Source organism: Cydia splendana, chromosome Z (genome assembly GCF_910591565.1).
Source record: "Cydia splendana chromosome Z, ilCydSple1.2, whole genome shotgun sequence".
Classification (NCBI taxonomy): Eukaryota; Metazoa; Arthropoda; class Insecta; order Lepidoptera; family Tortricidae; genus Cydia; species Cydia splendana.
Genome location: NC_085987.1, coordinates 22,313,358 through 22,337,650, shown reverse-complemented (window position 1 = coordinate 22,337,650; position 24,293 = coordinate 22,313,358). Strand labels below are relative to the sequence as shown.

The 24,293-nt window shown below is 34.8% G+C and overlaps 1 protein-coding gene across 2 annotated transcripts in view; it reads left to right on the top strand.

Moving 5' to 3' along the window:
- The window catches only part of LOC134804704 (diacylglycerol kinase eta), a 181,101-nt gene that overhangs the window by 100,060 nt on the left and 56,748 nt on the right, over positions 1 to 24,293 (top strand). For both annotated transcript variants that reach the window (XM_063777857.1, XM_063777856.1), the window contains exons 4-6: positions 1,005 to 1,150; positions 1,559 to 1,757; positions 5,153 to 5,244. In XM_063777857.1, the coding sequence (XP_063633927.1) occupies positions 1,005 to 1,150; positions 1,559 to 1,757; positions 5,153 to 5,244 (437 nt within the window). The remainder of the gene's footprint in view (positions 1 to 1,004; positions 1,151 to 1,558; positions 1,758 to 5,152; positions 5,245 to 24,293) is intronic.

Here is a 24,293-nt window from a genome sequence, read left to right as displayed (position 1 = left end):
TCGAATGCTCTGGACTGTTCTAGAAATGTCTAGAGGGTGAAATTATCTTCAAAAGCACGCACTTCAGGTAAAAACGGGAATCTTCTTCATGGAAACACAAAAAAGGCTTCAAATAGTCCACAATGTTCTCAAACATTCCACAACATTTGAGTGTGTTCTGGAACGTTCCACAATGATCTGGTATCCTGGGTTCTAGGCTATTTCCGAATATTCGACATCATTCCAGTATATTCCGGAATGTTCTTGAACATTCGAACCTCACGACGTTACCACAATAGGTAGCTATGATCCTACAAAAAAACCTTCAAATGGTCCAGAATATTCCACAACATTCGAAAGTGTTCTGGAATGTTCAGAATGATCTAGAATGTTCTCGAATATTCGCCAACATTCCAGAATGTTCTGATATGCTGTGGAATGCTTTCGAATACTCTCGAATGTTCTGGACTGTTCTAGAAATATCTAGCCTCCGAGACCCGAGACACCTCACCAGGTACAAATTTTTGTAGGTATATATTTCACGATCTATTATGAACTTTATTTTATTAAGTTATGGTTCAAGATTCAAAAACAAAAACAACTGCTTCTGGGTTTCAGAGGGCTAAACTTTCAGCCCTTATATCTTCAAAAGCACACCCTTAAGGTAAAAACGGAAAACTTCTTCATGGATGGGAGATAGAGGGCTACCACCCCATATAGGTTCCTTGATCGTATCAGGACTCATTTCTGAGTTTTAGCGGCACGCACATTGTACACTTTCTTTTATTATATACATATATTGATTAGTGACCCAATTCTTTTCAAAATTTTCAATTACAGTTTTGAATGATTCACGGTTAGTTTCACTAGACTAATAGCGACCGGGATATGATCCGTGATTACCTTTTGTATTGTTTTCGAGCTCCCGATATTTCGACGTTATTGCGACGCTTTCGACAAAAGGTAATCACGGTTCATATCCCGGTCCATATACCTAAGTCTAGTCATAATTTAAATTGTTTAAGGTAATAACATCAAGTCGGTGCCTCGTTCTGTGCGCTGACAGTCGCGGTGAAATGGAGTCGTGGGCCGGAGCCCTGCGGGGTGCTTTGCACCGCGGGGGCGACGTCGACGATCTCATGGCCAGGCTATCATGTGGAGATCATCAATGGTAACCTTCGTAATCAGTTTTATAAGTATTAACATGTTATCAAAGTTGCTCTACTCATGGAACGTGTAACTGGAACTTTTCAGTCCAGAATTACTTTACCTATGTAGGTACAGTCGCCATGAGATATATCGGAGCGGCCAAGGCACTCACAAATATCTGAACACGACTCTATTGTCTAGGCGTTAAAGTGCTTGTTCATATCTTTTTGAGCATCTTGGCCACCCCGTTATATCTGATGGCGATTGTACTAAGAAAATACTTCTGACAGAGTTACAAACGTGAAAGACCTTTAAATCATGAGCCACACAGCTGGGAGGTTATTTACCTTCTTAAAAAAACTATTTCTTTGTAAGTATCTTGTACCTATTGTATCAGAATCAGAACCCACAATGTTTTATCCGTTTGTAGGTACTCAGCCACCCACGCGCGGCCAACGTTTTGCAACGTGTGCCGCGAACCATTCGGCGCGCTGGGTACAGCGCACGCATTAGCCTGCGAGCTGTGCAAGTTCCGGGCCCACAAGCGGTGCGCCGCGCGCGCTCCTCCTTCCTGCAAGTGGAGCACGCTCGCTTCTCTCGGTCCGCACTTAGTCGAAGATGCTGAAGGAGTAAGGTTTTTGCACTTTTACTATTGGTCAAGTAGACTTGAATAAGGTCAATGTGGATAAGACCGTCTATCATGCCAGTCCGTCTACTCACTATATTTCTTATGTTAATATACGTACGACTGGTTAGATCATTTTCCCAAAATCATAATTTACCTGTAGCATAATTTTTATTCGCATTTTTTCCTATTCTTAATTTACTTACACCAGACGCATTAATTCCTAGGTTAAATTTTTCTCATAATTAATACTTTCCAAGTCGTTTTATTCGCATTATTTTTATTTCTTAGGCGATAATATTACCATGGTCCCACCACACTGTTTCTTTTCAAAAAAACATTTAGTTTACAACTTAGCTAGACTAGGTTAGGTTCGTTAGGTAGCTTCAGATGCCCGAAGGGCAAACTGTCCAGAAATAGGAGCCCCGCGCTCCGTCTAGCTAAGTTGTGAACTAAATGTTATTTGAAAAGAAAGTGGGGTGGGGTAATCGATTTTTTGATTATAGAATAAACGCCGTAAGTAATATTTGTGAGTGGCTAAATTGTCTAATGGGAAAATATCCGAATGGAAAAATCATGTTAGGAATTAATGCGTCTGGTGTAAATTAAGAATAGTTAGGAAAAAATGCGAATAGAAATTATGCTACAGGTAAATTATGATTTTGGGAAAATGATCTAACCAGTCATACGTACGCCACTTACAACTTGATCGGTATAGCAGTTTTTCGTCCTAAATCCATTGCTCTCCAATAAATATTGCTAGGATGAATACCACGCAACAATCAACTTTATTCGTCGTAGAGTCTGGCTACTGAAATATATAAGCGGGAAATTCACAAAATCTTGGGCTGGTCACACTGTGTAGTAGGAATTACTATTGATTAAGTTAAATATACGTTGACGTGTACTCAAAGTCATCTGACATCATTTCTACCACTATGTAAAGTACAGTCAACGACAAACACATATATTACACTTTCTCACCATATACCATTTAATGACATTTTTTAAGAGTTTATGAAAATGTATTTTTTTTAACAATTAACCGCGGCTATCATATTTGGGTGAGTAGGTATGACATTGGATTGATAGGCAATGCTATCATCTTCATTAATGATTAAAGACGTCAATGCTGGCCTGTTCAAGGTAAACCAACTGAACACAACAGTTAGTTTCTAAAAGGGTATCTGATAATGTCCTTTCCACAAAGGGAGCGCCGGGGCGGCAGGCAACCCCTTGTTTCTATTGTTAGCGTTTGTACCTCCCCAGTAGATGTACACAATATTCAACGATAGACGGTTGTATTCATTTTTTTGTTTTACCAGGCGTTGTTTTAAAAACAACGTATTCATTATTGTACATAGTACTTTAAGCAACTGATCTTATATCGGGTGGAACAGAACGAGGGACTTTTATGCAAACGGGGAATTGTTTAGGCTACGTAGGTACTTTATTATTCACTTATTAATCACGTTAATATTTCAAACCGTTTTTGAGATAAAGTTTGTTAAACATTAGTGCAAATCTGTATGCTTCAACCCTAGCAAGTAGATCCTGTTAATGAGTTTAATGACATGACATGTGTCAATTTAAAATGTAAATAACTTTTCACCACACCAGCTCGGAAAGGCTTACTTTGCACTTCAAAAACTGATAGCAAAGTTGCATTTTATTCACATGTGAGGCAAAGTAATCAAATGCAAATTTTGAGTAGTTTTCTTATGTTTGCTGGTAGAATTGACTTTTAAATGATGATATTGGATGATTAATATTTAATAACATTCATTTGGATTTTATTTGGTTTGATTTTGTTTGATATTTGACATTTAATATTTGCTTGGGTTCGGGTTGGTGTGGTGAAAAATGTAGTGTTTCACTCGGGGGCAAATTTTGTTTAACCCTCGTGCTTTGAAACCCTCGCAACGCTCAAGATTTCATTTTTGATTTTGGAATCTTTCGCTTGCTCGGGTATCAATATTAGCACAAGCGGTTAAACAACAACTTTGCTCCCTTGTAAAACAAATAACTATTGCAGGGTTGTCACTGATATAAAAATATTTCATTTTAATGACTTTGTTTTATATTTTAATCCAGCGTTACGGTTATAATAACTCGATAGTAGATCACTTACATAACACTATCCTTTCAGCTCAGTATCTAGAATTGTTCCATCCTGTATATACATATACACAACGTGTCTCTACCCTCTGGACATAGACGAATAGGACGTGTCGATTAGGGTATTTCTGACCTAGGTATGTACAAAGTCTCATTCCAAACGCCACAGTATTAACTAGGGAATGCAAATCGGTTATAACCGTAACCGAAATAATCGGTTATAACCGAATATTTTGACAAAATTTTATAACCGAATATTGGAAACTCGAATAATCGGTTACGGTTATTTTCGGTTATTTATTTATGACTTAAATTGTATGTTTTTATCATCTAATGATCTGCCTTTTTTGGCTGTGACGCCTGTGACTATATTTTTTGCCATTCGTGTACTTTAATAATGGAAACATACCAAATTTACTTCCCTTATTATGAAATATTTTTACTGAATATTGTATCACGCCCAAAGTCATATTTTACTTTTTCTGTATTTTGTGTGTTTTATTGAAAAACGAAGACTTATACCCCACATTCCCTAATACTTTACCTTTATTTTCGTAATTTTTTAATTACTTTATTTTAAATTTATAATTTTTTGTTGAAAATAACCGTAACCGATTATAACCGATATTCGGTTATTTTTCGGGCATAACCGTAACCGAAACCGGTTATGAAGTTCGGCCGGTTTTTGCATTCCCTAGTATTAACGGAGAAATTACTAATTTACCTACGATTTAATACTTCCGAACAGCCGATAATTAAAGAGTATGTCATGTCACTAGTGTCACTTAATCTTATCGTCATTGTGAACGAGTTTGCTATTTATCCTATTTATTGCCGATTTATTTGAATTAATTTCACCTTTAAAATATATTTTTTATGTTCATCTAATATCTAATAATATAATTTATCGTATTAGAACATTCCTGAAAAGGAACTACTACTACTACCAAGCCACTACTAGTACTCATTTGTAGGGGGGATTAAGGACAATACGTGCCTATGTCAAAAATTTAAAGCGACATATGTACATATATACTGTAAACCGTTGTACAATACACGTGCGAAAAGATAATTCGCAACTCGTGTCGATTTAAATTTAAAACACTCTTCGGTCGTGTTTCAATTTATCGCCACTCGTTGCGAATTTCCTACTTTTCGCACTTGTATCGTAATGTACTAAATCTTACTTTTGCTTAAACGGAACAATTTTCCCTCATTACAAGTTGATTGTTTGATTTATTTATTTACCTAGGTACTTATGTTTGTTTTTGGTTGTTTCAGAATATAATCATGCCTCATCAATGGTTAGAAGGCAATCTACCGGTAGCCGCTAAGTGTGACATATGTGATAAAACCTGTGGTTCAGTGCTAAGGTGAGTAAATCAAACATCTGCGCAAGTTAAAAGAAATTAGGTTTATAGCTTGTTTGTGACCTCGTAAAAGGGTACTTAACTGTTTAATCGATTTTCACTTTTTACTTATCTTACGTCAGAATTGTGGTAATTTAGTTGAATGACGTCAGAGATATATATATAACTCCGTATAAGATAAATAAAGTCTAAGAAAAAAACGTGCCTCGGAAATCAAGAAAAAGTCATTCTCGAATAGATGGCGCCATACCTTTGGCCTATTCTCGGCTAGATGGCGTTGACGATGTCCGTTTGATATTTAACAATTTTAACACATATCAGTGAAAGAACATGGGTCAGTATGGAACAATAAAAATTAAAAATCATTTATCCGTAAACATTGATTAATTTATACATTTTCAATTTTATTTTAAGTTTTAATGTGTGTCGATAGATGGCAGTAAATGTACCGTGACTACAAAATTTACTTTGGCAATAGCCCTCTATACTCTCTATTCTCTTTGATGACGTCTACGACCTTTAACTGAGAACGCTTCTGTAGTACCTAGTGGAAAGACTTACTACTTTTACTTACTATTATCTATTTACATACATTATAATATACATTTGCTGTGGCCTCTCTTTAGGCTTACAGGGCCTGTGTTGAGACGACCCGCTCTTCCACAACCTTAATTACTTATTTATAGGTACATTACATTACATTACAAAACAAAACATTAGTTACTAAAATAATAATATGCAGGGCAAAACAGCATTTTACCTAACAATTCTTAGTGGATATCGCAACGACGACTTTTGGAAAAGGTACAGATGATAATTAGCATCAGGTGAAGAATTCATATTTTAAGACTTCTCAAGAGCATTTCATTGTGTCAATAACAGTAGGTACATTACAACAGAGGCCGGGAAATAATGCTGGCCAAGTAGTAGGTAGGGGTAAGAGGCCAGCACAGTAATCCCTTTTCACGCCGAGGTGTATACCTAGTGTTTTTCACAAACAAAAATGCGCATAAATGCTACCTAAACACCAATAAGTGCTTAAAAAACATTAAGTCAAATAAGAATACACATATCCCAAATATAGGTAGTGAGCTACATATCTGATGTCAGTTAGATATTCATTTACGGGATAAATTATGTGCTGCCTTTAGACGCATAAAACCACAAACGCGAATCACCAACTCTACGCAAAAAAACCACTTAAGCGAAACACCAACTACGCAAAACACCAACTACGCATAACGCCAACATGAAATTACGCAAAACACAAATCACGCTAAATACCATGTATGCGGAATACCACCTATCACAGTACGCGAAATGCCAACTAACACGATACGCGAAATACCAACTAGATGCATGTCCGCCTTGCCGTCTGTAGACTACAGTTTCAAAACGTAGTGATTATATGCTCTTTGTTCAAAATAAGTCGGCCGTTTTGGAAACCATAGGTTCGAAATCTCATGTATTAAAACTATTTATAGTTATAGCTTTGACATTCAAAGTCACATGAAATAAGAACTTCACTTCGACGTCAGATAGCTTGTGCGTTGTGCGTGGAATTATAAAATCCCATAAATTTCTTTAACCTTAACTTAGTTAACTAATATGGTAAACGAATATTTGTTGAGAAGAGCAACGGGGGAAGAAGGAAATAAATGTATTGTTAATGGTTGTTGCTATGACGTGAATCTCCACTCGCCTTCGGATTTCCATAAGGCGATGTTACTGAGCAAATTCAATTTATATTTACCGCCTAACGCAAAGTTATGTGTCCATCACATTGACACCGAAGATTGGGATAATCTAATTAGATCCGCTGCAATACCTACGCAAGTTATTATTGACGACGAACTTCAGGATGTAGTTAATACATTCAAAAGTGTATTACAACAAGTTCTACTAACAGTTTCTTCTGCGTTACATTAGTAGTTACAATGACAATCAGATCAGCAGAGATCATCATTCATTCATCATCATCATGCATTGCTAGCAATAGTGTGATATGATATGACTTCAAAAACGAATAATTAATTCATATATCAATCAAATATTTTTTGACTATAAAATAGATAGTAGTAGCTAGATATATTTTTGTTATTAACATATTTACAAGAAAGTAATAATTAATTTAGGTACTTTATGCGTCTAAAGGTATATTTTGTTGATTGAAAAAAAAAATAATGACGATTTTTTTGTGATCTCTGATAATCTGACATTAATTAATTACTTGTTTATTTAACCCTTAGCCAGGCCTAACGATTTTGTTTTACTTTTGAATTTTAATTTTTGTACATAATAGCTTTATTAAAAAACTAAAACTAATATCTATTTTTTTTATAGTGTAAATAACATTATTTGCGGTATTTGACGTCTGTCACTCACAACAGCAATACTACGTAAAATGTTTTGCACATCGAAATCACAAAGGAAAACATCTGCACTGCGAACGTTTACGTTCTACGTCTTTTTTTTTTTTTAATTTTAGGGTTGGCCGGACACCACCGTTATGAATCGGTAGTCGTCTAAGTAAATCGATATGAATTTTTCATTTTTCTTTTAATAAAAATAAGGAAAAGGTGGATAATTAACTGTAAATATGGATATATTTATCGTCACTTAACAGACAACAAATTTGACACAGAAATAACATAAATAAACTTTAAAATAGATCCCCAGTTAGTTTCAATTTTGACAATGGGTGCGACCTACTCGGTCGGTGTATTAAATACGCCGACCGACCGGTAGCTTGCGGGAAAACCATATAATTCTAGCTTTATTTAAATCTCAAATAAAAATTCATTATACGTCACAATTCGATACCTCAGTCTACGTGCCATCCAATCGTAATCGCTTGCTGTGACAATCGATTTGCGTTAGTTACATCTCTATATACGTCAGTCATAATGTGTCAAATACCGCAAATAATGTTATTTACACTATATTATCATTATTTCCTAAAAGAATGTGGTCAGTTCAGGGTCGATAAGTAAAATTGGTACTCAACGGCAAGTGGATTTGTTGTTAGATGAATATAGCGAACGCATTATTTAGTAGTTGCAACAAATTTTGAAGTCGCATATTTCAGCGAAGCAAATTTTTATGTTCCTTATATTTTGCGAAAGCCTTATTCAGTTGCCGCTTCCGTCATTTTAGACATCTTTTCGTAGCCTATGGAAGCCTGCAACACTAGGCTGTCATATTTACATGCCAATATATAAAAATCTGTACACATATATTTACAGTATCAATTATCACGAAAATAAATTTAAAACCAATCAATTAAACATGTCATAATCTGTAGTGGACTGCGATAGGCGGATGATGAAATATTCGGTAGCATCTCTAGCTAAAAAATGAGTGCGAATAAATTATAAGGACATAAATAAAGTGCTCGTTAAAAACTGTGACTCTAATTAGCTGCAAATAAATAAGGCGTTTATCATTTGACAATTTTGGTAGTTTTCATGATGATAGACTATTACATGTGATAAACTGATAATGATGGATCAGGGACTATTTTACAAAATAAAAACAAGTAATATTTTGACTACTTATTAATTAAAAACAACAAAACCAATAAAAATAATGCTCCTATACATGGGTGGGACCCATATTCATGAACAAAAAAAAATCGACCACTTAAAAACCTAACTGTAAACGGCTATATCTATGGTACCACAAGGTTTTATACCGTTGTTGTTGTTACTGCTACTTCAATAGTTTCAACAATATCAATTTTCGTAGAAAATCTAACGGTTGTATACGATTTTCTTTTAATTTATTTAAATATTTTTTATATTGTACATCAAAACCGATATCGGCATTTCGGCGTCTGCTCTTTTTACACGGGTTCCGTAAGAACTTAACGATTTTCTGGCCATTATATCCCGATTCGATTTTAATTTTGTGAATAAAATACAATAAGGATGGATTCCTATGGATCCTTGCGTTAATTCTTCGATTCCAACCTTCTACAGGGTTGTTTGTTCTGTGATTATAAGCCACGCTAATCATCTCTAAAGGATGTTTGTTCAGCCAATGTTTTTCGAAATATTTTATAAAGTTCTGAGCAGCAGTATTTTTTTTTGGACTAATTTGTATTATGGATTGCCAACACTCTCTCATTCTGTTTGCTGGAAGCAATGACAAATTGGCTGCCAGTCTCTTCATTCTTCTAGTTTCTTTGGACATGTTCATTTCAAGTTTTCTCGCGTTGATTTTGACATCCTTATTCATGTGGAAATGACATCCTGAAATCTGTACTTCCGGGTATACTTTTTTTATGGCCAGAATTACGGCTTGTTCAAAGCCCGCAGTGAATTTTTCAATATTTATTCGTAAATTGTTCTTAATTAATTGAAATAAACGGATATAAGTCTGCGTGGTTTTATTAGGTAGCAGAGCAAATACGACTGGAACTACATTGGTCACTTCTATGTTTGAATTCAAGTCTATGTGTATAGTGTAAACCTGCGCAAATGGCTGCGGACATGACATAAATGTGCCATCGCCGAAATATTCGTCAGTACCAAAGTTTTCTATAAACTTTCTTGAGACTTTGCTGCAAAAAATCAAAATCGGTTCTCCCTCTACTTCAGTGTCATTGCATACTAAAAAGTTTTCAGCAAATGTCTTAGGGACTGCTATATCTTCATTCAAAGTCGCGTACTTGGTTTAGTCACACAGCAGAAACTTTTTCCGTGCCCTGTACATCATGTCCTGCTTTTCTTTGGTATATCATTTTTGTTGCAACCTTGACTTTGTAATTTTTCAATATGTTCCTCCAATATTTTTGGCACGGGTGACATCCTCCGGCAGACCTCCTTTTTGCAGCCATTCATTGAAATGAAGATATCTTCACTAACGGGACGCTTACAACAGTGGGCCAATGGATGACGTACAATATTGCCAGCACTATCTAACGTTATCGATACATTACAGCGATATACCCGACTACTTGCACATCTCCAAATACTTGATTCTTCTGATTTGTTGGTTTTTGATTTATTGTATCGATAGCCATTGAGGTATAATGCCGGAAAACCCTTTTGATTCACAGTGAATACAACTTTTCCTGCTTCCGTCATTTTACACATCTTTTTGAAAGGTTTGTTTATATACTGACATATCTTCCTTGCAATCAAATCATAGACATTAGTTTTAATTATCTAGACAAGTAGGTCCTTATAAAATGAAACCTCTTTAGATAACGAATGGCTGTTGTTGATGAAAGGTATTATACTTCGATTGTAAATATTATATTTTACAAGTTCCAGTTGGTATTTCGCGTTTGTGGTATTGTAAGTGTTTGGTATATTGCGTAATAAATAAAATCGCCAAACACCACAACACGTCAGGTTGGTATTTCGCGTTTGTGGTATTATGCGTAGTTGGCGTTTTGCGTAATATTTTTTAGAAGTCCGCAAAATACCAAAAAACCTGGGATTGGTATTTCGCGTTTGTGGTTTTATGCGTCTAAAGGATGTGCTGACGTTTCAATAGTGCGAGGACACATATTTTATAGATTTAGATCATGTCCGTCAGTTTCCTCTTTCGCCAGAAGCAGTTTTTTTTTCTAATTTCAGTTTAATTTCGTCAGGAATGACCGATGTGGAAAACCTCTAATGACCTTTTTGCCAGATTCCGCTTTCGTCATGATTCATCGGGTCTCTTTGGGACGGGACTTTGTCCTATCAAAATTAAACTAAGAGGATGTAGTGTTTGGGCCTAGACTTCTTGCTAAAACAAAAAGACTCATTCAACGTGTTCAAAATCCCTGTGCTCGCTTCTGTTTCAATATTCCGCTGAGAGCTCACGTGACTCCGTTTCTGAATAGCCATTAAATCCTCAAAATGCAACACCGTCGTAAACTTCATTTGGCTTGCCTGCTCTTTGGTGTGCTGAATTACAGGACCCCGCCATATCTCTTCAATAAGCTTTCTTGTATTAAGCTCCGCGAACGCCGCAACTGTGGGATTCAATTGTTAACGCCGCGCCATGCCACAGCAGCTTTTCGGGGAAGTTTTCGCTATGCCGCGTCGAAAGTCTGGAATAATATACCTCCGCCTTTGAGAAACCTGCAAAGTATTCATAGTTTTAAGTCAAAGATTAAACAGTATTTACTTAATCACCAACTTAACCAGGAAGCCTACAGACTTGATACTAGCTGCCTGTAGTTTGTACTTTTACTTATGCTTACCTCAAGTGTTTTGTTCCTTTGGCCTGACAAGGGTTCATCATTCCTTATACGCCATACTTAGTAGAGTGCTGTTATGTTAGTATTTCGTACATTTTCGTAAATTTGTCATCCTACGATGCTGTTTTGTTAATAAGCAAATCTTATAAAATCTTTAACTTAGATTTCATGGTTTGGTCTGTCATTGAGATTTGGATATTGGTTTGGTCTGTCATTGCTATTTTAGTTAGTGTAGCCACCGTTGGCGCTAGTTGTATATGCAGCTGTAATGTTCAGCCAAGGTATGATTGGACCGGATCGATACAGCGATTGCGAGCACGATGTTTGTTTTGTGTATTAAATAATCCTAATTGTAAAATAGTCGTTATGTTGTATATTCTTGCTGTGTAACTTTTTTCTTATTTAACTATTTGTTTACTGTATGTTATTTCTATGTATTTTTCTTCTTGTCTGTTACCTTCCGTGATTCTTCTCACTTGATGGTCTCATCGGAAGATCAGCGCTGGAAGCCACCAGCAACATGCTGAGATGGGGCCATTTCGTGGCACTTTAATCTTATTTTGTGTTTTCTTTTATATTATGTATTGTATCGATTGTTATTCTATTCTAAAGATTTATAATTTCAGTTTAGTTTCGTCAGGAATGACCGATGTGGAAAATCTCTAAAGACCTTTTCGTCAGATTCTGCTTTCGTCATAATTGATCAGTTCCCGCTTTGGGACTTGGGAGAATAAAATAAAGATCCTAAGCCGATTAGTGATAAATGTGATAATAGAGATAACCATGACCCATAAAACAGAATTTTAAAATATACTTTATTGTACTTATGATATTGAACATAAAAAGGTCACCTATCTTTACAAAATAATAAAAAGGTTTGTTTTTTATCGTTTACCAAGTACAACAATATTAATAGAGTCTGGCTACTTAAATATTACACAAATGTTTGGTGGGAAATTCAAAAAATCTTGGGCTGGTCATACTTTGTGTAGTAGGAATTATAATTTTGATACTAGAAAATATTATTGATTTTCTGTGCACACGTAAGGTACCTAAGGATATAATTTAAATATACGTTGACGTGCACTCAAAGTCAGCTCACATAATTTCTACCACTATGTAAAGTACAGTCAACGATAAACACTTTCTCACCACATACCATTGTAACAAGGCGAAAAATGAAATGAAGTGTAAATAAGACCTAGCTCGATCATACCGTAATATTAATCCATCACCAAAAAAATACAATAAGTATTATACCAAATATGCTAAATGCTAAGTATCAAAATATTTACAGAGCACCAACCTCCTAATTTGTTTACATTTGTTTAGGAGTTGTAAACATTGCAGTTTTTCGTTATACAACGCTACACGTCGACTTCGCACATTGTCGTAATTATTTACGAGCTTAAATAATAGTTTGCGAAACTCACTCAGTATAGACATTATTAATATTATTTAAAATAAACCGCAAACAATTTGAATGAATGACATAAATTGACAACTGACTTATAGCTTTTTTTTTTAAATCATAGACAATTGGTGATACAACAACGAAATATCTGTCAACAATTATTGGCTAGCCAGACTCTTATTAAGATGAAATGTCATAAATACGAAACAATCGACTCAATCATTTCAGAGAACTCAGAACTGAGAATTTCCAGGCCACACACGATCTTATTAGGTTGTTTCGGGCCTTTGTTATCTTTATGTCCTTATATCTTCGCTTATTTTCTACTACCATATTTAATTTTATTTTCTTCAATTTCAAGTCACCTTTCGCAATAATCTTTTGTATGCCGTCAATGAGTACAATGAGAGATATACAATTATTATTTTTTCTAAATTATCCGATTTAAACTCCTTCGCCTTGGTGATAAAATCCATTTCAGCCAACTGTTCAAAATCTACTGTAGTAATCGGGGCGAATTTAAATAATTCATGGTGTTGATGAATTACTTCTGTACTACGCAGTTCCACTTCCTTTCCAGATATTAAATCATTTACGGTTTTTAAAATTGAAACACCAACGTTTTTCTTCAACACATTCTGATATTTATTGTGAATTCACCTTGAGGATTTAAACGTAATCATGATAAGTACACTTTCAACTTTTGGACGATATTCAAACTGGCTTCCAGGCTTACATTTTGGTTTTGTAATTTTTTTTTGGGTCTAGGTATTATTGATATACATTATTGTTTATCCATTTTAGATCGCTTAAAATATTTATATCGTTCATTGCACGTTTTACTTTCAAAATATACATTGATTCGTGAGAGTCAGGATGGTGGTTGTACATCAACAAATGGAGCTGCGGTATACGTCAGGAGTTAGTGCTAGCAATGTGCCAAATGTGCGCCAAAATTGGAGCACTGTGCTCTTTAAACTCCAGAGATATTTAAGAAATAAATGACGCCCGCCATCCTGACGTCAGGTTGGCGGGTGCATTTCCAGTTCTAGATAGCTAATGGCTGCCTACTCAAGGGTGAAAGTACTGCCTAAGGTTAGTGCTCGCAATGTGCTTCCACATGTATGAAGCACAATCAAATTCAGAGAGCAGTTAATGAGTAATATGGAATTGAATAAGTATATATATAGACGCCTGATTATTTGAAATAGCGATATCACATCTTCATTGCAAGCAGTTCAGGCACATACAATACATGCAGGCGCTTTACACAAAAAAGTGATTAATAACATGATACTGGATACTAAACGCGTCTTAAGCCGAATGTATCTTTTTATTATTTTATCAATAGAGTCATGTTACTTATTGAACTTGCGAAAAGACTCGGTTTAAAATATTTATATTACTCTACGACAAACTATTACACACATTAAGTGTTACTATTGCTTGAAGCTAGAACATTTTCTACAAATGTGTTTAGGTTAACCCATTCAAGGCCAGCGACTCTGCATATGAATGAGTCATGCTCATCCAGTCCCACAGGGCCAGTAACTCGCATGTGTGTGTATGTGTTTATGTAAGTGCCATGTAAGCTAACAAGCATTTGTATAAGGTTGTAGGTACATTCGGAAAGATAGAAATAAAACCATATAATAAACAAATCAATATTTTTATTTTTAGTACTAAACAAAATACAGACTTAGAATGTATCACAAATTTGTCATTATAATCTACGACTCTCTAAGATAAATGCAAATTCACAGTATAGATATTTGGTATAATTGTCTTGATAGTAGTCTATGCTTATATTATAACAAGCAGTAGTAAATGCTTATATTATTTTACAGTATGTTATCATATTAACATTGACCATTTTTGACCGTATATCAAGCAGTGCATAGCCATATTTTTTTGACTTTTTCGAGTTTTGTTACATAAATCATCAAAGCATATCCATTTATTGTGCCTATAGCAATCTGTTCTGTAGTGACCTATGCTGTTCAGGTTGTCTTTTGGTCCAGAAGGTAAATTTCTAGATTTCCTATTATATGATAGGTATTTGCCTGTAAGTCAATTCTAATTGGAATTTCATCTAGACATCTTGATTCTGTTTGGTCTAGCTCGAAGTAAACGTTTCGTAAACTGTACGTAAATGTTCTGATCCCTTCGCAGCCATTGCGACGGCAAGTCACAATAGTATTTTCTGACAACGGAGTCTGCCGCCTCTGAAATTCCAGTCTTATTGGTGTGCAGTGTCAGGAAAGCGAATTTTCTTTCCACATTATTTATAGCGCATGTTTCGCTCGTGCAGCTTTCTTTTACATCAGCACTGTAGATATCACCCATTAAAATTCTATCAAATATATGAGTGACACTACTACATCAGTCAAATCTCCTAAAAAAACAATGCGTGATGTAGTTGTGTATTTTTTGTATATTGTTTGGAGTCCTTGGAGGAATGTCAGACTATGTTTTGCAAGCAAAAAAAAAGTTGTGCTCTCTGCGTAATTTGCGAAAAACTGCAAAAATTTCGGACTTTTTTCAGATTTTACAGTTTCATTATAAAACTATGGGTTTTTGGTCAAAACTTGCTATGTAATATTGAAAGTATATTAAATTTGGATCAATTTAAGCCCATAAACAGTGACGTGTGTCAAATAGTTCTTGAGATATGAGGCTTTAAAAAAAGGGTATGTTATTCCTTGAATATCGGCACAACCGCGCATGCTATGAGATATATTGCAATGAATAAAGTTGTACCAAATTTAATTACCTTTCATTTAAGTGCTAGTAAAAGTCAGTAAGTCTTACAGTTCTATAGTTATCGTAAAAAATGAAATTGCTATAATGGGGAAGGCAACTAATGTATTGTTTTAGGCATTGTCAAAATCCCTTCAAAAGGCAGTACCATCGTCGAGAACGCAATCTCCGATTATATTTTACCGGTTTTTCCCGATAGAAGCAGAGCAATGTCAGAGATCAACCATTTTTAAAATGCACTCACCTCTTAAGCACTTCATTCCTTCAGTAATGAAATCAAAATACAATCTGTAGTTTGGCTTGTTTCTCGGCCCCACTTTTTGGTTGTAGCCATAGATTCCAAGGTGCCGATTCTGATTTAACCGTTTGTTATGGGTTTGAACTTGTTTTGATACGACCTTGACGATAGTTCACGGTAACTGGCGTGGTGTTGGTGAAACACTCTGAAATTACTGGAAGTCATGTCACTAGTATCTAGCTCGCGCTCGCTTATTGGTGCTCTTGAGTGTACTCTGAGTCGTGGTAATACAAGATCACGATAAAATCCTAACCATAACAAATTGATACATCAGAATCAGCTACCATTACCCACTCTAGGTATACGTTTGTGTTATAATCCACGGGTTTTAACTAGCAATATCCTATTAGTCTTTACTAGATAGGTGTATAAATTGACAAACCAAGTCATTAATAGAAAAAGAACTGAACGAAACACGTAGGTAGTAGGTAAGTATAGATAAGTGTGTGTTAACATGATGTGCCAAGCCGGGCGGATTGCATACATTTGTTTCCTATCGGAAAGCTTACTTTATACCGGTTGCTTTAGCCCTTGACTCGCGTATAAGCGATATTAATAATGAACTACAGCATCATGTTAAGTAACTGGCGTGGATTACATTGGGTTGATTGGCGTTGGGCGAGCTTTTATAAGATAATTAAAGATAATATTTATTAAGTTAAGATTAAAAACCCATTTTTAACAAACTAAATCGGATAAATTTCCGAATATTTTCAGTTAAATGCCTATATCTACAATCCGAAAAAAGTTTCACTTGTATCGTGGTTTCATAAAACCACACAATTACTTTTTTCTATTGACAAATTGACCCATTTACTTTCCAATTCTTTTTATTTTTTACTATTAATACATTTATACAGTAAATACTACTAGTGAAAGAGGTACAACTCTCTGAGCAGTAGCTCCACATTCATTTAGCCTTAACAACCATTGGAAATGAATTTGTAATTTATAGTGTAAATATGGTAAACCATGGAAGAACACATACATGCCCTATAACACCAACGCTTACCTAGAGTGGGTAATGGTAGCCGATTCTGATGTATCAATTTGTTATGGTCAGTATATTATCGTGATCTTGTATTACCACGACTCACAGCTCACTGTACACTCAAGAGCACCTATAAGCGAGCGCGAGCTAGATAATGACAAGACTTCCAGTAATTTCAGAGTGTTTTACCAACACCACGCCAATTACCGTGAACTATCGTCAAGGTCGTATCAAAACAAGTTCAAACCATAACAAATTGTTAAATCAGAATCGGCATCGTGGAATCTATGGCTACAACCAAAAAGTGGGGCCGAGAAACAAGCCAAACTACAGATTGTATCTTGATTTCATTACTGAATGAATGAAGTGCTGAAGAGGGGAGTGCATTTTAAAACTGGTTGATCTCTGACATCGCTCTGCTGCTATCGGGGAAAGCCGGTAAAACTGGTAAAAGCTAATCGTAGATTGCGTTCTCGTCGATGGTACGGCCTTTTGTAGGGATTTTGACAATGCCTTAAACAATACATTAGGTGCCTTCCCCATTATAGCAATTTCATTTTTTTTTACGATTACTAGAGAACTGTAAGACTTACTGACGCTTTCTTACTTAAAGGAAAGGTAATTAAATTTGCTACAACTTTGTTTATTGCAATATACCTCATAGCATGAGCGTTTGTGCCGATATTTGTCTTAAAATATAGGAAAAACGAAAAAATTCATTCAAGGAAAAATATACCCTTATTTTAAAGCCCCATATCTCAAGAACTACAGCGCTGTTTATGGGCTTAAATTGTTCCAAATTTAATATACTTTCAACATTACATAGCAAGTTTTGACGAAAAACCCATAGTTTTATAATGAAACCGTAAAATCTGAAAAAGTCTGAAATTTTTGGAGTTGCTTGCAAAACATAGTCTCACATTCCTCCAAGGACTCCAAACAATGTACAAAAAATACAGAACTACATCACGCATTGTTTTTTTATTGTAAGATTTGACTGATGTATACAATGACACGTTATTTCTCTTGCGTCTCTTTATGTCTGCTTTCGAAGTAATTTTCCACAATGTCCTTTTTTAGTATAATTCTTGCTTTGTCGTTCCGTCAATCATGTTTTCACAAAATTGCAGAAATTATTTGTCGTATTACTGAAAATAGTAGTACCGACATCGAATCCATCTGCGCAAGCAGTTGCAAAATTTGGCAAAAAGTCAAAAGCGCAGGTATTTGTCAAAATTAATTGTTCGATTCCAGTTCTGTTTTGATTACCGTTTTGTAATAATGGGATGTACTTTAGTTTCGTGTTCATCTTTTTTTATTTTATATCGCCCTAAATTTTTCCAGTTTTCTAGTAAACTACGATTTATTCTTTTTAAGTTTTGAAAATAAGTTTCGCTTATTTTTTATCATTTGTTTACTTCCAGGCACAAAGTATAAATTAAGGTCTTGAAGCTGCTTTCCACGTTTGAGGAAGAAGGATCCCTGATTGCAGATTTGTATATTGGGAACATTATATTAGACCACACAGGAAGTTGACTAATAAATAAGTCTGGTTAGTTGTGGTATTAGCGAAGGCATAAAATATAAATTGTCGTGAGAACTCGAACATCAAGTTACTCTTTAGATTAGCATTGCACGTGGGGATAAAGACATAAGGTAAAGGGCCCCAAGTTCGTGTTAGTACGTTATTTCGTTAGTTTTGTTTCTGGCGCAAATAATAAGGAATTCAAATATTTTTTATTCAAATTATACATCTGTATTATTTAATCTCTTCAATAATATAATAACCAATATTTTAGTGATTAAACTGAGAGTAATACGACGGTCGAAACTGTCAGACGGCGGCGAACAGCTGTGTTGTATGCGTGCACTTTTTTTAGGCGTAAGGTGCGCGCTCTCACTTGTTAAGCTTATAGGAAGGAAAAGCTAAACCCATTCGAATAAAAGTTTTTGGGAGTGTTTCTGTGGGTTCCTTAGTAATTGATTTGATAAGAAAAAAGACTGAATATATGCATAGAAATACCTTAAAATTGCAATAAATCGACTCACGAAATAGCGGTCATTTAATTTTTCGTGTGTCTCCTATTTCGTGCCACTAACGAATCAAGGATTTTCTAGATACATTTTGAGTACTTGTTTTTAAATATAACAACGAAGATAATTAAAAAAATAAATTAGAAAACAATTAATGTATTTCACGAAGTTTCGTATGAGCGAAATTCGGTATATGTTTTTTTCACTAGAATTCTCATAAAACGAGTTTGAATGTGACCCGAGTTAAACATTTTAAGGTATATTCCACGTATAATATTCTCATATTAACTACTAGCACAATTTTATTTATAATTCAATTTATTTGATTTATTTTTGTGCATGTTTATATTTAAAAGTATAAGATAGTTATATTTTTTGAAGTGAAAACTTCTATAGCGGCGCTGAGCACTTTTTGAGGTGGGGAAAAAATGATAAACTCGATTCAGACGCGTAACGTAACGGTGACGTCATGTGTCACGGACAATGTTATTCACCAAAGAACTTTAGTCATAACGTATCATAATCAGGTCAATCATTTAAAACTGGACTTTTATATTAAGCAATAAAGCTCAATGTTCTAATCTTGTACGGGCTGAAATACGAGGATCTCACAGTTACATAACTTTATATCACTCCAATATAATTCAATAAAGCTACATCTTGATGAAATCGCTAATAAAAGTGAACTCTAGTACTGGTGAATAAAACTCAAAATATCATGACCAAATATATTTAGATGCGAGGTCTGCAAGGTAACTTTACAATTTCTATTCGAATTTTAAACAATTAACGCTACAATTTTACCGACCGGTCTGGTCTAGTGGATAGTGACCCTGTCTGCTAAGCCGATGGTCCTGGGTTCGAATCCCAGTAAGGGCATTTATTTGTGTGATGAACACTAATATTTGTTCCTGAGTCATGGTTGTTTTCTATGTATATAAGTATGTATTTATCTATACAAGTATGTATATCGTCGCCTAGTACCCATAGTACAAGCTTTGCTTAGTTTGGGGCTAGGTTTGATCTGTGTAAGACGTCCCCTAATATTTATTTTATTATTTATTTATAATTTTAAGCTCACTGGCCAGCAATTTCGGAACTAAAGTTTTTCAATAGAAAGGAGGATGGGTCAATTATACATAGTGCTGCAGTCATTTTGGACTAGTCATTGAGTTTTCACTTCTGTCGCCACTCCCGGAGTGCAACCCGTTGTTTTTTTTTTTGTAAATATTTTTTTTCTTTTTGTTTTTTTTTTTATATAGTTCGCCTTTTAATCATGTATTAATGTACCCATATGGTTTACAAAGTCTTAATTCAACCATTAAAGTCGACGAGTACAAAAAACTTTAAGCTAGCTCTCAATTTAAAAAAAAATTCAAATATATTTTCCAAAAGAATAAAAGCAGAATACAAAAAAAAAGTGTACGAATAGTACCTGATGCCCCTCTGGTAGAGTGTTATTACCATTCCGCTAGCGTGGGTGTTTAAGCAATCGAGCCAACCAGCGTAACATGACCGAGCGATGTACTACCCGAGCGTAATTGGAATGCGAGCCTATGCTGGTTAGTCCGAGCAATCAGCCCATCCGAAGCACGCCCTAAGCGGTTTTAATAACAACCATGCCCTTTAGTTATTTAGCCTGAGTACAAATTATGAATACCTACATATTCCAGGTTTGCGTCGTGTTATAATAGAACGAAATGAAGTAGCGGTAAATAATAAAACGCAATCACTTCTGTCGGTTTTAGACTGATTTGTTTGTTCGTTTGTATAAATATGTAATTCAATTTACAGTTAATAAGATCAATTTAGTCCGGATAATAAGTTAATTTCTACTTAACTAGAATGAGACTCTTCTTTTTTAGTTTTTACACTTATACCGGTAAAACTGTTTTAATATTTTTTATCACTTTTAAAGCAGTTTACTGAATCACTAACTGACACATAATTATTTATTACAGCACGCTACATTTTTACTATACTATTTATACTGTTTTTATTAGTATTGAATTCTAACAATATTTTGGTGGTAACTACTGGGAATAAAAATTCCCAGTAGTTACCACCAAGCCGAGTTGGTGGTAACTAGTGGGAATTTTTTCCCAGTAGTTACCAGTGGTAAAAGGTGGAAAAAAAATTCCCAGTAGTTACCACTGGTAAGAACTTGGTGGTAACTAGTGGGAATAACCCAAATATTTTAAACAGGTCTTCGTTTTTACTGTTTTTTGCGTGTTTCTCGCAAGTTCAATAAGTAACATGCCTCTATTAATAAAATAAAAATTAATTTCGGCTTAAGACGCGTTTATTCCAGTATCATGTTATTAATCACTTTTTTGTGTAAAGCGCCTGCACGTTTTGTGTGTGCCTGAACTGCCTGCAATGAAGATGTGATATCGGTATTTCAAATAATCAGAAGTCTATATATATACTTATTCAATTCCATATTACTCTTTAGTTGCTCTCTGAATTTGATTGTGCTTCATACATGTGGAAGCACATTGCGAGCACTAACCTTAGGCAGTACTTTTACCCTTGAGTAGGCATCCATTAGCTAGAACTGGAAATGCACCCGCCAACCTGACGTCCTGATGGCGAGCGTCATTTATTTCTTAAATATCTCTGGAATATCATATTTTCATATCATATGAAGTAATCGTATTTTTTTTTCAATGACATGCAAAGAGTATTGTAATAAATATATTGATAGGGAACCAAATTTGTCAGGTATAAAACCAATATCATGTTTTGAATTTGGATTTAGAAAAATTCGTTTCGTCTTCGCTATTAGCGGCCTCATCTCGACTGTTAAAGTCGTTTATCATGTGTTTAATTTCATAAAAAATTTAATAATAGACGACCGCCTCCAGCCATGTTCCCCACCTTGTGATAACTGGACGAGGGGGTTTTGGGATCAAAGGAAACTCGTTTTTGAGTTATCGAAGTCAGCTCGGCGATTTACAAAATACTTTTTTGACTCAGTCGATTAGTTTGTTGACATCTGGATAGAGACCTCTTATTTTTTCAGCTACTCTGTTAAATGCGTGGGCTACACAAGTTACGTGAGACATGTTCAGAAAAATATTTTTCAGAGTCTTTGCAGCCTTTATCATGTAAGCGGCAGCGTCCGTTGTTAAAATCAGCAGCTTACCGAGATTATTTTCATAATCGCTTCCCCATAGGTATTTTAGAGTTCCAACTAGTTTTGTGATTTGTTATATCTAGGCTTTTAATGGCGAACACGCGGGGCTTTAAGACACAGTTGTCTAATTTCCCTAGTACCACATTTGCAATGCTCTTACCTTGATTTTCCGTCTCATCAATGCTCAAATATAGATATGAATCCTTTAGTTCTTTTTTTTTTGCTCATAAATGTCTGGCAAGTAATTTGTTCTTAATATTGTTTCCTTATTTTTGTGTTAAGCAGTTTTCAATAAAACTTCTAAATTTGGGGTTATCTAATTGGCTCCAAGGTATATTACTGTGAACTAAAAATTCAATTAAATGTTTATTAAAACCCGGTTGCAAATTCATTACTTTTTTGTGTTTCATTGTATCACAATGCTTCTGTACAGTATACTTAGAAGAAACTAAAGACACATCACAAGATTTGCACTCTACAACTCTGAACTCTAGAATCTTTCATATCTAAATTTTCTGATTCAAAATCCAGATCAAAGTGAGTTGCAGAGTCACTAACTTTTTCATTGTGACTTGTACTTTTTAGATGGCTTACCAAGATATATTTTTTCGCTTTAAGATTTTTCTCACCATACAAACAATATACTCGCCATTTTTTACGAACTCGACGTGATCATCGAGATTTTTTTCCGTATAAGAATACACGCAATAATTATTCAATACAATACACGGCACGTATTTAACCGAGTTGTCACCTCGAAAGAAAACAATATTGTAGAGAGAGAGAGTTTGTCACATTTAATCAGTACGAGTAGCCAGTAATTTGCCTAAATAAATAAGGTTTATCTCAAGAGTATTGCCAAAAAAGTTCCATGCGGTGAGAAGGTATCTTCATTAATATTTTCCGTAACTCTGATGTCGGGTTATTGCATGTGCAATACAATCCATCTCTTGGCCATCCATTTTTAATCGTCATAAATTTTCTAAATACTCCGACCACATCTTTCTTTAAAATGTATGACGCATTTGCACATTTGTATCATGTTATTATCTGTATAAGAAAAAAATATAGATTACAATTATTACAAAACTATAATCAAATACATAGGTATATATTTAAATAAATCCAGCTATTACTCAGCAATACTAAATATACGAACTATTTCCGCGTCGCTATCGGTTTATTTCCAATTTCGCCATCAACTCCGTTTTAAACTGAGAAAATTCTTACTTTTACTGAATAATAAAATTATTTAAGGATCGTATCGCGTGATTCGCCATCATGGTCGCACTTATGGCTGTGTGTATCTGATTGATTGACATCTCTCTCTACTCACTCGTGAACAATATATGTAGCTGGGTAATTCCACGTATATAGGGACAATGACGAGGCAAAAGTCAACTTGCGATATAGCAAAACTTTTTGTATTCATAATTGGCCTGATGACAGTAACAAAGAATCATGGAAATGATCGTTTCAGAGAAACATATATGTTAATACGATTCTAAAAAATGGCCCAATCTCAGTATTAAACATTAGGATTATTAATATATTCAATAAAATAAAAGTGCAAAATTCTCCAATCAGCCATTTTGACTGAAACGCCAAACAGCTAGAAGCGAGCTAAGGATTGACGTCATCATTCCATGACAACCTCATTGACCGTAATCCACTACATTTTATTTCGCCATTAAACATTTAATACGTGAAAAATATTATTACACGATATAAAGGAAATATTTATTTGTTATTATATAAATAAAATGCTGAATAATACGATATTTCACCAACAAACTTTTTTAATTATTTGGCTGAATGTCTATCATTGCCATGTTGGCTGTCATAACAAGAAAAAATTTAAAATTAAAAAGTAAAACCGGCGCTCGGTGATTTACACTCAAAATTTACATGTATCTAAATAATTCATCTTAAATTGCAACCGTGTGAGAGTTTTTGAATAAAATGAGTTATTGTGATCAATTTTTGTAATGTATTTATCATCCCTAATCGTAATATATGGTGCTAAATTAAGAATATCATTCGGATTCAAGGGAAATTCGTAACTGTAAGTATGTAAACAATGTCTACCACCCTACCACGAACTAATTTATGACGTCACAAATGGCGTGCGAGGCGTTTTCGCGCGAGGTTTAAACTAGCTAGTTATTAAAGCTATAATGAAATGTAATTATTTATGTTAAATCCTATGAGTATAGC